The sequence below is a fragment of the Schistocerca piceifrons genome, chromosome 7 (assembly GCF_021461385.2).
Source record: "Schistocerca piceifrons isolate TAMUIC-IGC-003096 chromosome 7, iqSchPice1.1, whole genome shotgun sequence".
In the NCBI taxonomy this organism is placed as follows: Eukaryota; Metazoa; Arthropoda; class Insecta; order Orthoptera; family Acrididae; genus Schistocerca; species Schistocerca piceifrons.
The window spans coordinates 61767731-61780024 of NC_060144.1; the positions used below are offsets into that span (position 1 = coordinate 61767731).

Consider the following 12294-nt stretch of genomic DNA (forward strand, 5'->3'; position numbering starts at 1 on the left):
CGTTGAGGCTATCGCATTCTTCCAGCTCTACGTATCAGAGAATCTGTTATTTGGAAGCCTACGAATATTAACAATGAACTGAGGAGCAGCTCCACCGTGCATGAGGTACGACCTTTGTCGCACTCGTAAACGCACTTGTTCTAGCAGAACAGGTGCAGTTTACTCTAAGAAGGTATGGTAAGTTTCTCTGTTTAACCTGGGTGGAAGAACGTAAGACTATAACAAACAGCCACAAACAGTGCCGGCCAAAATTTTGAAAGAAAATATTTGTTGATAACCCCATTCTCCAGAGATACATCAGCACATCAGGGATTCACTGCAGGTACCACTGCTAACGGAAGGCGTTCAAAACACATCACTTACGAAAGTGTTTCATACTGTAACGAAGAAGACATTTCGAAAATATCATGTAAGGAAACGTTTCACGTAATACTGGTAAGTTCCGTTTCCGAGTGTTTCCCATCATTGACGTCATCATGAAGTGTAGTAGAAAATGAGCTGTAACATGGAAACAAAGTTTTTCCCGACCCATGTTTATGTAAGGAGCGAAAAATAAAACGGACTAACTACATCGAAGAAACACGTTAACGAAACACACAAAATAGCCCGTATTTACACTCTAAGACAAAAAAAAATCAACATACCATGACAGAATTATCCGAACCAGACGGAAATCTGTAAATATGATGTACATGTACATGAACAGACAAACAAATGATTACAATTACAGAAAAATTGTATGATTTATTCAAGAGAAAGAGTTTCACAAATAAAGCAAGTCAATAACACGTTGATCCACCTCTGGCCATTAAGTAAGCAGTTAATCGGCTTAGCATTCATTGATATAGTTGCTGGCCATTCTCCTGTGGGGTATCATGCCAAATTCTGTCCAATTGGCACGTTATATCCTCAAATTGACGAGATTGTTGGAGGACACTGTCCATAGTGCTCCAAACGTTCCCAAATTGGGAGAGATCCGGCGACCTGGCTGTACAAATTAGAGTTTGTCAAGTACAAACAAAAGCAAAAGAAAAAAACTTTCGCCGTCTGCGGGTGGGCATTATCTTGGTGAAATGTAAGCCCAGGCTGGCTTGTCTTGAAGGGCAAAAAGAACGGGGCGTAGAACATCGTTGACGTGTCGCTGTGCTGAAGGCTGCATTGGATGATAACGTAAGGGCTCGTGCTATGGAAAGAAATGGCAGCCACGACCATGACTCCTGTGCTGTTGGGCTGGTACCCCAGTGCTGAGATGTCTCTTCGGCCTAGAATCTCATTGACTGGAGTAGAATTGTCTCCAGTGATGAGTCCCGCTCCGAACTGAGCCCCGACGACCTGCCAAGACGTGTTTGGGGACGTGGGATACCAGCCTGACTGTCGCCTGCAATACAGCCCACCAACCAGGAGTGATGGTCTGGGCTGCCATTTCTTTTCATAGCAGGACGCCTTTGGTTGTCAACCGCGGCATTCTTACAGCGCGGCTGTACATCGACGATATTCTACGTTTCGTTTTGTTACCCTTCATGGTAAGCCCTCCTGGCCATACGTTTCAACAAGATAATGCCCACCCGTACACCGCGAGAGTTTCTGCTGGTTGTCCTTGTGCTTCCCAAACCCTGCCTTGGCCAACAAGAACGCCGGATACCTCCCCAGCCGAGAACGTTTGAAGCATTATGGACAGGGCCCACCAGTCATCTCGAGATTTTGGCTATTTAACACGCCGCTTGGACAGAATTCGGCACGATAACTGCTTGCATAAGGGCTGGAGATGGAGTAACGCGTTACTCACTTGCTCAATTGGTGTAGCTTCTTCACTAGAATATATCATCCAATTTTTCTGAAATTGCAATCATTGGTTTGTCTGCACATCACATCTACCGATTTCCATACCGTTACGATAATTTCTTCGCTTTTTTTCTTCTTTTTTCTTAGAGTGTATGCAACGTGAATAGCAAAGGCCCTAAAACACTTTTCTAGGGCTCACCTGAAGTTACTACTACATCTGTCGATGTCTTTTCATCCAAAAGACGAGAAGGATGCTGCGTCCTCTCAACCAAGAAATCCTCAGTCCAGTCACAAATGTCGTTTGATGCCCCATTAGAGCTTACATTCGATAACAAGTGTAAGCGTGGTACTTTTTATTCAAATGCTTTTCTGGAGTCAAGAAATACCGCTTCTATTGTACTGCCTTGATCTGTGGCTTTCAGACGTCGTCTGAGAAAAGCGAGACGTTGATTCACAATAGCACAGTGTAATATATATATTTTAACTTATGGTGTACGTATGTAAGCGTCCTTTGTTACAAGCTATTACTTACAGTATTTTTAGATCCATTATATCTTAAGACTGGGAGTTTCAGATCCCCTTGAAGACAGGCTGAATGTGAAGGCTGAGGTCAATCGTGGACTTGAAAATAGTAGGTATCAGCAACTGAAGCGGTCTTGCATTAATGAATACGCAGTATGTCCCACATAGCTTCGCCACCATATATATTTCCGAAAGGAGACAAAATGTGAAAATTGTAATTGGCCAGTGATGCACCTACGTCAGGACTCACACAATGGGCATGAATAGTACACGTAAACAAACCACTTTCAACACAAAGTTACGTTTTATTTTTAAATAGCACATTGTATGTTTTTTTTCCAGTGAAGTGAAAACTAGAGGTACAGTTAGTGATAGCCGAATTGGTTTCACCGCTCAAAAACTTATACCGTCTGGAATATGTAGATTTTAAATAATGTAAGTGGTGCCACAGTTTTCGCCATAATCGTGTGATGCCGTAATGCGGGTTGCCTGTACTGTCCTGAAGCATGCTGTAGACCAGGGGTTCCCAACAAAATTTTCTCGAGGACACCCTCATCAAGCATGATTGGTACCTTGTCATATTACAGTATCAAGCACCTAAAAAAGCCAAATTAAGAGTCTTTTTATACGTTTTCTATTTTTGGTACTTAGAAAAAACATTGACGTATTCATTATTGAAAATACATTGAGCTTAAAACTGCTCATGCAGGATATGGCCAAAACAAAAAATCTGTTATCATACGAAATATATTTAATATATTTTTTATTCTAATAGCATCTTGCGGACTCCTATGGCATAGCTTGCGGACCCTTGGGGGTCCACGGACCACCTGTTGGGAACCACTACTGTAGACGACATTCGCTCTGCGCATTACACCAGAAAGTGTGGTGCCGTTGCTATCCTTTAAAGTCTACGCATTTCAGAAGGTATGTGGCTTGGAAAAGTGAAAACAAGTGTGCCGTTGCTGATAGTACCTCTAGTTTCCAGGTCCGTAAAAAACTTACATGTACCGTTTAAAAAAACGTAACTTCGTGTTGAAAGTGATGTTTGTTTACATTTATGGATTGTATATACCTTGACATTGTGTGAGCCCTTCAGACAGGTGCTTTCTTTCTTTCTTTCTTTCTTTTGCTTGTGCCTGTTTCCCACAATGATGCAGGGTCGGCATGGTTAATCGGATTTGGCTAGGTTAATTTAAGGGGTGGCCGGATGCCCTTCCTGCCGGGGGATGGAATTAGTGTACCCCAACTGTCTGTGTCTAGTGTGATTCATGGAATAGTGTGAATGTGTTCAGATGTCTGCGAGCCGTGTAACTGAGGCGGCATGTGAGGACCAGCCTGGTATTCACCTAGTGGGATGTGGAAAACCGCCTAAAAACCACATCCAAGCTGGCCGGCACACCGGCCTCCGTCGTTAAGCCGCCGGGCGGATTCGATCTGGGGCCGGTGCGGCTACCCGAGTACAGGAAGCAGCGCATTAGCGCTCTTCCTCCCCCCCCCCCCCCCCCTCAAGTTTCTGACGCAGTCTGCGCACTTCAAGGTAAAGCTCAGCATTTTCATGTATCAAGAAACTGTTACGTTTCATACCCTGTAATAAATATAAAATGAGTACTACTGTATACAGAAATGTTTTCCACTCCTGTTTCAACTGGATGCAAGTGATATAACACACTGTAGTAATAATACTGTTACCTTATGTTTTTCTTACTATCTTGTTTGGTAGAAAAACCTGTTTAACTCATTTTGTTTTGTACTTTGTCAAAAACTCAGACTTTTAAAAGTGCAAAATCTGAACCTACTTCTGAATAACGGGTGAAGATAAACAAAAAATAACATGTATAACCATATGTAACACTAAATTAGGCAACAAAATTGCCAGCTTTCAAAGGGCTGCCAACAGGCTTTTTCGCTGTTGCTGTTTTAACCATGTGTTTCTTACTTTCACAATGCTGAATGAACTGTGCTTCAGAGTTTAATGTTAAATTACATAGCTGGCAATAATAATAACCAGATGGTGTTCTATAAATAGAATAGTTTTTCCCACCAAACTCTGTGTGCCATCTTCATTCTGTATCACACTTGCAAGAATTGAATCTGACTGAGTAGCCTGTGGAGTTGTACTTGTCACAGTTGATCTCTGTTTATTTGCAAGTTCGACTTTTCTGTGTTTCGCACCCCGTAAGTGCATATCCAACTGGTCTTGTGAAGTGGCGGCCACTTTACAAAGTTCACAGAAAAACTTCTTGGTTTTCTGAATTGGTGAATCTGGTTCAGGTGCTTTAAGCGCTAGTGGATCTGCATTTGACCATGGCTGAAACTGTGTACCAATCCCAAATGTTCCCGTCTGATCATTAGCAGGAACTGCACACTGTTCTACCTTTGTTTTCGCTGCAGCATGGCCTGCAAGTGCTATTCAGTGATTGCGTGCCATGTAGTGCTGCTCCGCATGTGCAGTTGACGTAAGGGCAACATTACATACTTCACAGAATGGAACATCTGGAACGCTTTTCTGTCGTTGGCCATCTTTAAACTGTTTTGGCAATGGCTCTCCACTCTCCTTTGACCAGTTCAATAAGAAACTATGAACTTTCTTTTCATGCTACCTCCCTGAGCAATGCATCTTTTCTGCGCTCTCGGCTAACCTGGCGGGTCCCCTTCAGACAGGTGCATCCTCGAGTAATTGCATTTCTCACATTTTGTTTCGTTTCGGAAACATATAAGATGGTAGAGTTGGGCGGGAGCTTTCGCTGTCGACAACATGTCGTGGAGACCGCTGCCCCTGGAAGAGGTAGTCTGCCAGAGCGGCTACTTTTGGCGGCGCTGTGAGCTGGCGTTGTGTTGTCGCAGCTGGCACGAGATGGGCGTGTACGACGTGCCGGCGGTGATCGGGCACGTGCTGCGCGAGACGGGCTGCCCGCAGCTGTTCTACGTGGGCCACTCCATGGGCACCACCATGTTCTACGTGATGGGCTCGGAGCGGCCCGACATGAACGACAAGGTGCGCGCCATGTTCAGTCTGGCGCCCGTCGCCTACATGAGCCGCGTCAAGAGCCCCATCCGCTACTTCGCGCCGGCCGCCAGCGACCTCACGGTGAGTCCACACGTGCCTGGCCACAAGCAGCGCCACAGCCACTGCCTTCAGAACGTAGTACACTACTGGCCATTGAAATTGCTACTCCAAGAAGAAATGCAGATGATGAACTGGTATTCATTGGACAAATATATTATACTAGAACTGACAGGTGATTACATTTTCACACTATTTGGGTGCATAGATGCTGTGTTCACTGCCATGTCGCCAAACACGGATGCGACCATCATGATGCTGTAAAACATAAACCTGGATTCATCCGAAAAAATGACGTTTTGGCATTCGTGCACCCACGTTCGTCGTTGAGTACACCATCGCAGGGATCGAATGAAGGGTAGAGCCACGGTTCGTAACACATGTGAAATGTAACGTCCACTGTTCAAAGTGCCGACAGTGGGAACAAGACGTGACCGAGACGTGTAACCAATGCAGCTTCAACACGATACCACAGTTCGTCAAGAGTAGTGACTGGACGAGCCAGTTGCTCGGCCAACATTGACCAGACATTTCAATTGGTGAGAGATCTGGAGAATGTGCTGGCCAGGGCAGCAGTCGAACATTTTCTGTATCCAGAAAGGCCCGTACAGGACCTCCGGTCGTGCATTATCCTGCTGAAATGTAGGGTTTCGCAGGTATCGAATGAAGAAGGGTGGAGCCACGGGTCGTAACACATCTGAAATGTAACGTCCACTGTTCAAAGTGCCGTCAATGTGAACAAGAGGCGATCGAGACGTCTAACCAATGGCACCCAATTCCATCACGCCGGGTGATACCCCAGTATGGCGATGACGAATACACGCTTCCAATGTAGGTTCACCGCGATGTCGCCAAACACGGATGCGACCATCATGATGTTGTAAACAGAACCTGGATTCATCCGAAAAAATGACGTTTCGCCATTCGTGCACCCAGGTTCGTCGTTGAGTACACCATCGCAGACGCTCCTGTCTGTGATGCAGCGTCAAGGGTAACCGCAGCCATGGTCTCCGAGCCGATGGTCCATGCTGCTGCAAACTTCGTCGAACTGTTCGTGCATATGGTTGTTGTCTTGCAAACGTCCCCATCTGTTGACTCAGGGATCGAGACGTGGCTGCACGATCCGTTACAGCCATGCGGATAAGATGCCTGTCATATCGACTGTTAGTGATACGAGGCCGTTGGGATCCAGCACGGCGTTCCGTATTACCCTCCTGAACCCACCGATTCCGTATTCTGCTAACAGTCATTGGATCTCGTCCAACGCGAGTAGCAATGTCGGGATACGATAAACCGCAATCGCGATAGGCTACAATCCGATCTTTATCAATGTCGGAAACGTGAAGGTACGCATTTGTCCTCCTTACACGAGGCATCACAACAATGTTTCACCAGCCAATGCCGGTCAACTGCTGTTTGAGTATGAGCAATCGGTTGGAAACTTTCCTCATGTCACCACGTTGTAGGTTCCGCCACCGGCGCCAACCTTGTGTGAATGCTCTGAAAAGCTAAATATTTGCATATCACAGCATCTTCTTCCTGTCGGCTAAATTTCCCGTCTGTGGCACGTCATCTTCATGGTGTAGCAGTTTCAGTGGTCAGTAGTATCAGATGCACTGGGCATAATTTTCGTCAACAACGTACGTTACCTCCAAAGTCGCTCGGCTTTCGGGCAACGCAAGCTCCTTGCAGATTGCTAACGTCATTACGTAGCCGTATAGACAGATCCGAGTAAAAGTAACGTGCCTTGTACACACATCTTTCATAGCTATCTTACGAATTAGGATTCGTTACCTAATCTGTGCAACAAAATTAAAGGCACACTTTTCCGAAACCCTATAATTGTCTTTCAGTCCGAAACGTAAGTTTGAAATTTGGCTCAAAGATGTCTACAACATTCCCCTGTAAAGATGCAAAAGGCTGGCGCCCTAGTACATTGCTCATGGGCTCTGCGACGCTTCAAACAGCAAGATGCTGCTACGAAAAGGCCACAGCACAGAGGTTCATATGAGCTATAAGGCGGGTTAATGACATGACATTGGCACCAAATTTTTACTACAATTCTGCCAAAGCCACTGTGCACTTGTCACACGATAGCAAGCTCGTCATATCTCCTATTACCCACAGTTCTCCCCTTTTTTTGACGCCTTTTCGATGGAGAACAGAACCGCGACACCCGGCATTGAAATCAAGTTTCCCTTATGAGTGGCCGAGAAAAACATTTCATGTGCACAACCGCTCGCAATCGACACGAAAAAGCCTCAGAGTACGCCATAAAGGCTTTCCCTGGGACGTTGATTCCCACACATGTCGCGACCGAAAACTACAGTTCGTAGTGCGGTGGCCAAAAATACGACGTTCTCGACAACGTTCGACAGTGCTGCCACCTCCTGGGCGTTTCAGCTCTACGCTAGAAACATCGTCAGGATGCAGCCATATTGAACGTGATCTGACCTTTTTGGAGCGTAATGCGCCAGCAATTTTTGTTCCAGTATGCAGGGTGGAACCACTAAACACCGTCCAAAACCGTTCAGCGAAATTTTGACGTGATCCTGAGTAGCAAAGAGGGTTTATGCTTTTTCAGTGCTCCTGTTTTGCATCTTCCTGTGGCGTGATCATGACAGGCTGCTCCATTAATGTGTGCGTGAACAAAATGGCATAAGTTTCCTCTAAGGCTCCTCCAATTTGGCAACAACCTCAGTGTCACCCATGCACTTTTGTTTAGCTGTTTGAAAATGTAAATGTCAGAAACTTCGACGCCAATTCAGTCTCGAGGCTGCTCTTCCACCTCAAGTTATGGAAACCCCACGTAATGAGTGTCGAAGGGGTTGCCTAATGCTCAGGTGCTAGAGCAGCCAATACCCTGAATTTCTGTCGTAGTTTCTTACAGGTACATTTGTAATGTGCTCAACAAAGGCGCGTGGCCGAACTGGAGGAGTTTTAGACGGACGCTTTGCCGTTTTACCCACTAGGGAAACTTCCCATCACACCATATTGACAGCCAGTCAAAACCCGAACACAGATCAGGCATGAAAACAGGAAGAAAGCGTACTGAACTGTGAAAAAAAGAAAGCAGAATAGAAACACTGAACGGTCCAAGGACAAGAAGTGCAATACACAGCGTCCTCAATGAGCAACGGCGTCGTGATTAAGAGGTCACGCTGTTGAACGACCAAGCAGGCGAACCGTGTTCAAACCACCCTCGTATCAATAAGCCTTTTTCCCCCGCTGTTCGTTGCATTCAAATTTATGTCTATGTTGTGGCGTAACGTCCATTTGCAACAGCGAGGTGTAAAGAAGGGACCTATAATGACACTGATTCTGCACGACTGCTCTTTTAGCAGCCAAATGGAAGTGGCTTTCGAATGGCAACCGCAAAATGTTTGATGACAAGGCGACAAGTCAACCGAACCCTCCACCGGAAAACACGTCTGGCGCGTCATATACGGCATTAGTGACAGTGCTTGTGTCATACAAAAGGAATCTTACTGACCACCTAATTTGTATGCCTGGTAAGTGAGTGACATATGCCTCATTGCCCAGATGTGAATGTGATCAGTCCCAAGGAAATGATGAAAACGAATCAGTTTCTCACATAAGCTGTAACAAATGAACGCAACAGTTTCACAATAGCACAGTTTCTCTGTGATCTGTCAAAACATGTGTTTCTAACGTTTCTGATGGTGCGTTCCGTTTTGGAAGTTTTGACTCTTGAATTCCTTCTTTGTAACATAGTTCACATCCATGTGATTGATGTTTTCATTTCTGTGAGACGTCTATGTGGTATCTCGCCTGCTCTCACTATTTATCACTTTTACTTACGACGGTAATCACTTATATTCTGTAAGCAGCATATAATATGACAACTGTCAAGACTACAGAAGGAGAACAAACACATCAATGACCGGGCGGACAGTTCATAATGTTGTGAAAAATAAATAAATGGCGCGAGAGAGTTTAGAACACGACTCGTCCGCTTCACAGTCCAACACCGTGACCACTTTGCCATGACGCCGCGGCTGGGGACACTCGCTCAATACTGCACTTGTTAAGCTTGGGCCGTTCACTGTTTCTATTTCATTTTTTTCCCTATTGAGTAGAGCTTCTTCCTGTCTTCATGCTTGATCTGTGTTCAGTTTTGACAAGCCATCCACAGGGCCATCTGACCACTAGACTCGACGGGGTTGCAATGGAGAGTTTCGTTTGTCAGGCACATCTTACTGCAGCAGCCGCCATGATCACGCTACAGGAGGATGCTACACAGGAGCGCTGAAAAGCATAAACGCCCATTGCTACTACTGATCACGTTCAAATTTTGTCAAATGGTTTTGAACACCCTCTAGTGGCTCCACCCTGTATATCGGAGAAAAAAATCGTGGGCGCACTACACTCAAAAGAGGTCAGACCACGTTCGGTGGGTTCTCAGCGCCACCAGGTCCTTAGCATAGGGCTGAAACGCCCAGGGGGTGGCAGCTGTGGGGAACGTTGTCCTGCTACTCCCCGTTTTGCGAAATGGCATTTTTGACCACGAAATGTGTGAGAATCAACACTCCAAGGGAAGCGGTAGTCTCAATGACACTTTTTGTGCCATCCCTGAGGCTTTTCGAGTCGCTTCCGAGCAGCGGTGCGTATGAACTGTTTTCCGCGGCCACCCGCATGAACACCGCGTCACCTCAACGCTGGATGTCGCGGTTCTGACCTCCATCGCATTGCCTCAGAAGAAGGGGTGAAATGTGGGTAACACGGCGCCTGACCACGGTGGAGTTGGGCCGAGTTGTGATAAAATTAGGTGCCAATGTGATATCATTAATCAACTCTACATCTCACATGAACTTCCGAATTGTGGCCCTTTTTAATTTGGATGTGTCGACATTTTGCTGCTTCATGCGCAGCCGAGCCCTAGGGTGACGTCGCAGGGTGCCGACCTCCTGCACTATTACAGAAGAAAGTTGTAGGCGCCTTTGAGCCAAGTTTCAAACTTATGCGTCGGAATGGGTGACAATTACGGAGTTTCGAATAAGTGGTCCTTTAATTTTATTGCGCAAAGTCTCAACTTATCCACACACTATTAACGCAGTCTCCCTGCTCATTATCCTCATTGCTCGCGGCATTTCGTCAATTCCCGTAAGAGCTCGAGAGTGGTGTGCGTCTATACTCAAGGCATCACTGGCCAGCCTCGCCTTAATTATACGAGGGTCACACCAAAAGAAATGCACACTATTTTTTTTAAATCCATCTTTTATTCTACAAGTTTGAAAGTTTTACAGTGTGTAGATACAACCTTTAGGAACAATATTTTCATTTATCCGCATAATTTCCATCCATCTCAACTGCGTTACCCCATTTGGAACCAGCGCCTGTATACCCACATGGTAAAATTCTGGACCAACCTATTGGAGGCACTGTTTGGCAGCGTGCGCAAGGGAGTCATCATCTTCAAACCTTGTTCCACGAAGAGAATCTTTCAGTTTCCGAAAGAGATGTGTTCTCCATCCGAGTTTCGTGATCGCTTCCATGGTTTTTTGACTGACATGTGGCCGTGCATTGTCGTGCAACAGCAAAACATCCTTCTTTTGCCGATGTGGTCGAACACGACTCAGTCGAGCTGGAAGTTTCTTCAGTGTCGTCACATATGCATCAGATTTTATGGTGGTTCCACTTGGCATGATGTCCACAAGCAAGAGTCCTTCGGAATCGAAAAACACGTAGCCATAACTTTTCCAGCAGAAGGTGTGGTTATGAATTTTTTTTTCTTGGGTGAATTTGCATGATGCCACTCCACTGTTTGCCTCTTCGCCTCTGGTGAAAAAAGATGGAGCCATGTTTCATCACCTGTCACAATTCTTCCAAGAAATTCATCTCCACCATTCGCGTACTGTTCCAAAAGTTCGCTGCATACCGTTTTTCTTGTTTCTTTGTGAGCCACTGTCAACATCCTGGGAACCCACCTGGCACAAACCTTTTTTAACGCCAACGCTTTCAGTGTTCTGCAAACACTTCCTTCCTCTATCCCAACGTAGCGTGACAATTCGTTCACTGTGATGCGTCTGTCAGCAGTCACTAATTCGTTAACTCTCTGCACATTGTCTGGAGTGTGTGCAGTACGAGGTCCGCCACTGCGAGGAAAATTCTCAATATTGCCGTGTCCGCTTTCATCACGTAACCTGCTTGCCCACGGACTAACTGTACTGCGATCGACAGCAGCATCTCCGTACACCTTTTTCAACCTCTTGTGGATGTTTCCCACTGTCTCGTTTTCACAGCACAGGAATTCTATGCCAGCACGTTGCTTCTCACGAACGTCAAGTTTAGCACCCATCTTGAAGACATGACGTGACGGCGCCACTCATGGGAACAGGTTGAACTAAGTTTGAAAACAAGCGGGAAGGATGTATCTACACACTGTAAAACTTTCACAGATGCAGAATGAAAACTGTATTTTTACAAAAATAGTGTGCATTTCTTTTGGAGTGACCTTCGTATATGCCAGAAAGAACACATATAAAATATTAATCACATCTACTCATTTCTCATACCATAGGAAACTGCTATAAAATAAACACAATACATAATCCGAAGATAATGAGCCAATTTAATTTGCAGATGAAAATTGCTCGAAATGTCTATACATTCAACAGACTGATTTCTAACACACTCCTACACTACAGAACCTTTTAAGCATTTGTCCCATAAATGCTGCGTGGAGTGGCCGCGCGGTTTGAAACCCCATATCACGGATTGTGCGGTCCCTCCCGCTGGAGGTTCGACTCCTCCTTCGGGCATGGGTGTATGTGTTGTTCTTAGGATGAGGTAATTCAAGAAGTGTGTAAGTCTAGGGACTGATGACCTCAGCAATTTGGTCCCTTAGGAATTCACACATATTTGAACTTTTTTTTATCACAAATGTTTGCATATACAGTCAT

General features: G+C 45.5%; 1 protein-coding gene across 1 annotated transcript in view; it reads left to right on the forward strand.

The window, feature by feature from the left end:
- The window catches only part of LOC124805066 (lipase 3-like), a 178838-nt gene that overhangs the window by 105975 nt on the left and 60569 nt on the right, over positions 1 to 12294 (forward strand). The window contains exon 4 of the mRNA XM_047265490.1: positions 5152 to 5395. Within this exon, the coding sequence (XP_047121446.1) occupies positions 5152 to 5395 (244 nt within the window). The remainder of the gene's footprint in view (positions 1 to 5151; positions 5396 to 12294) is intronic.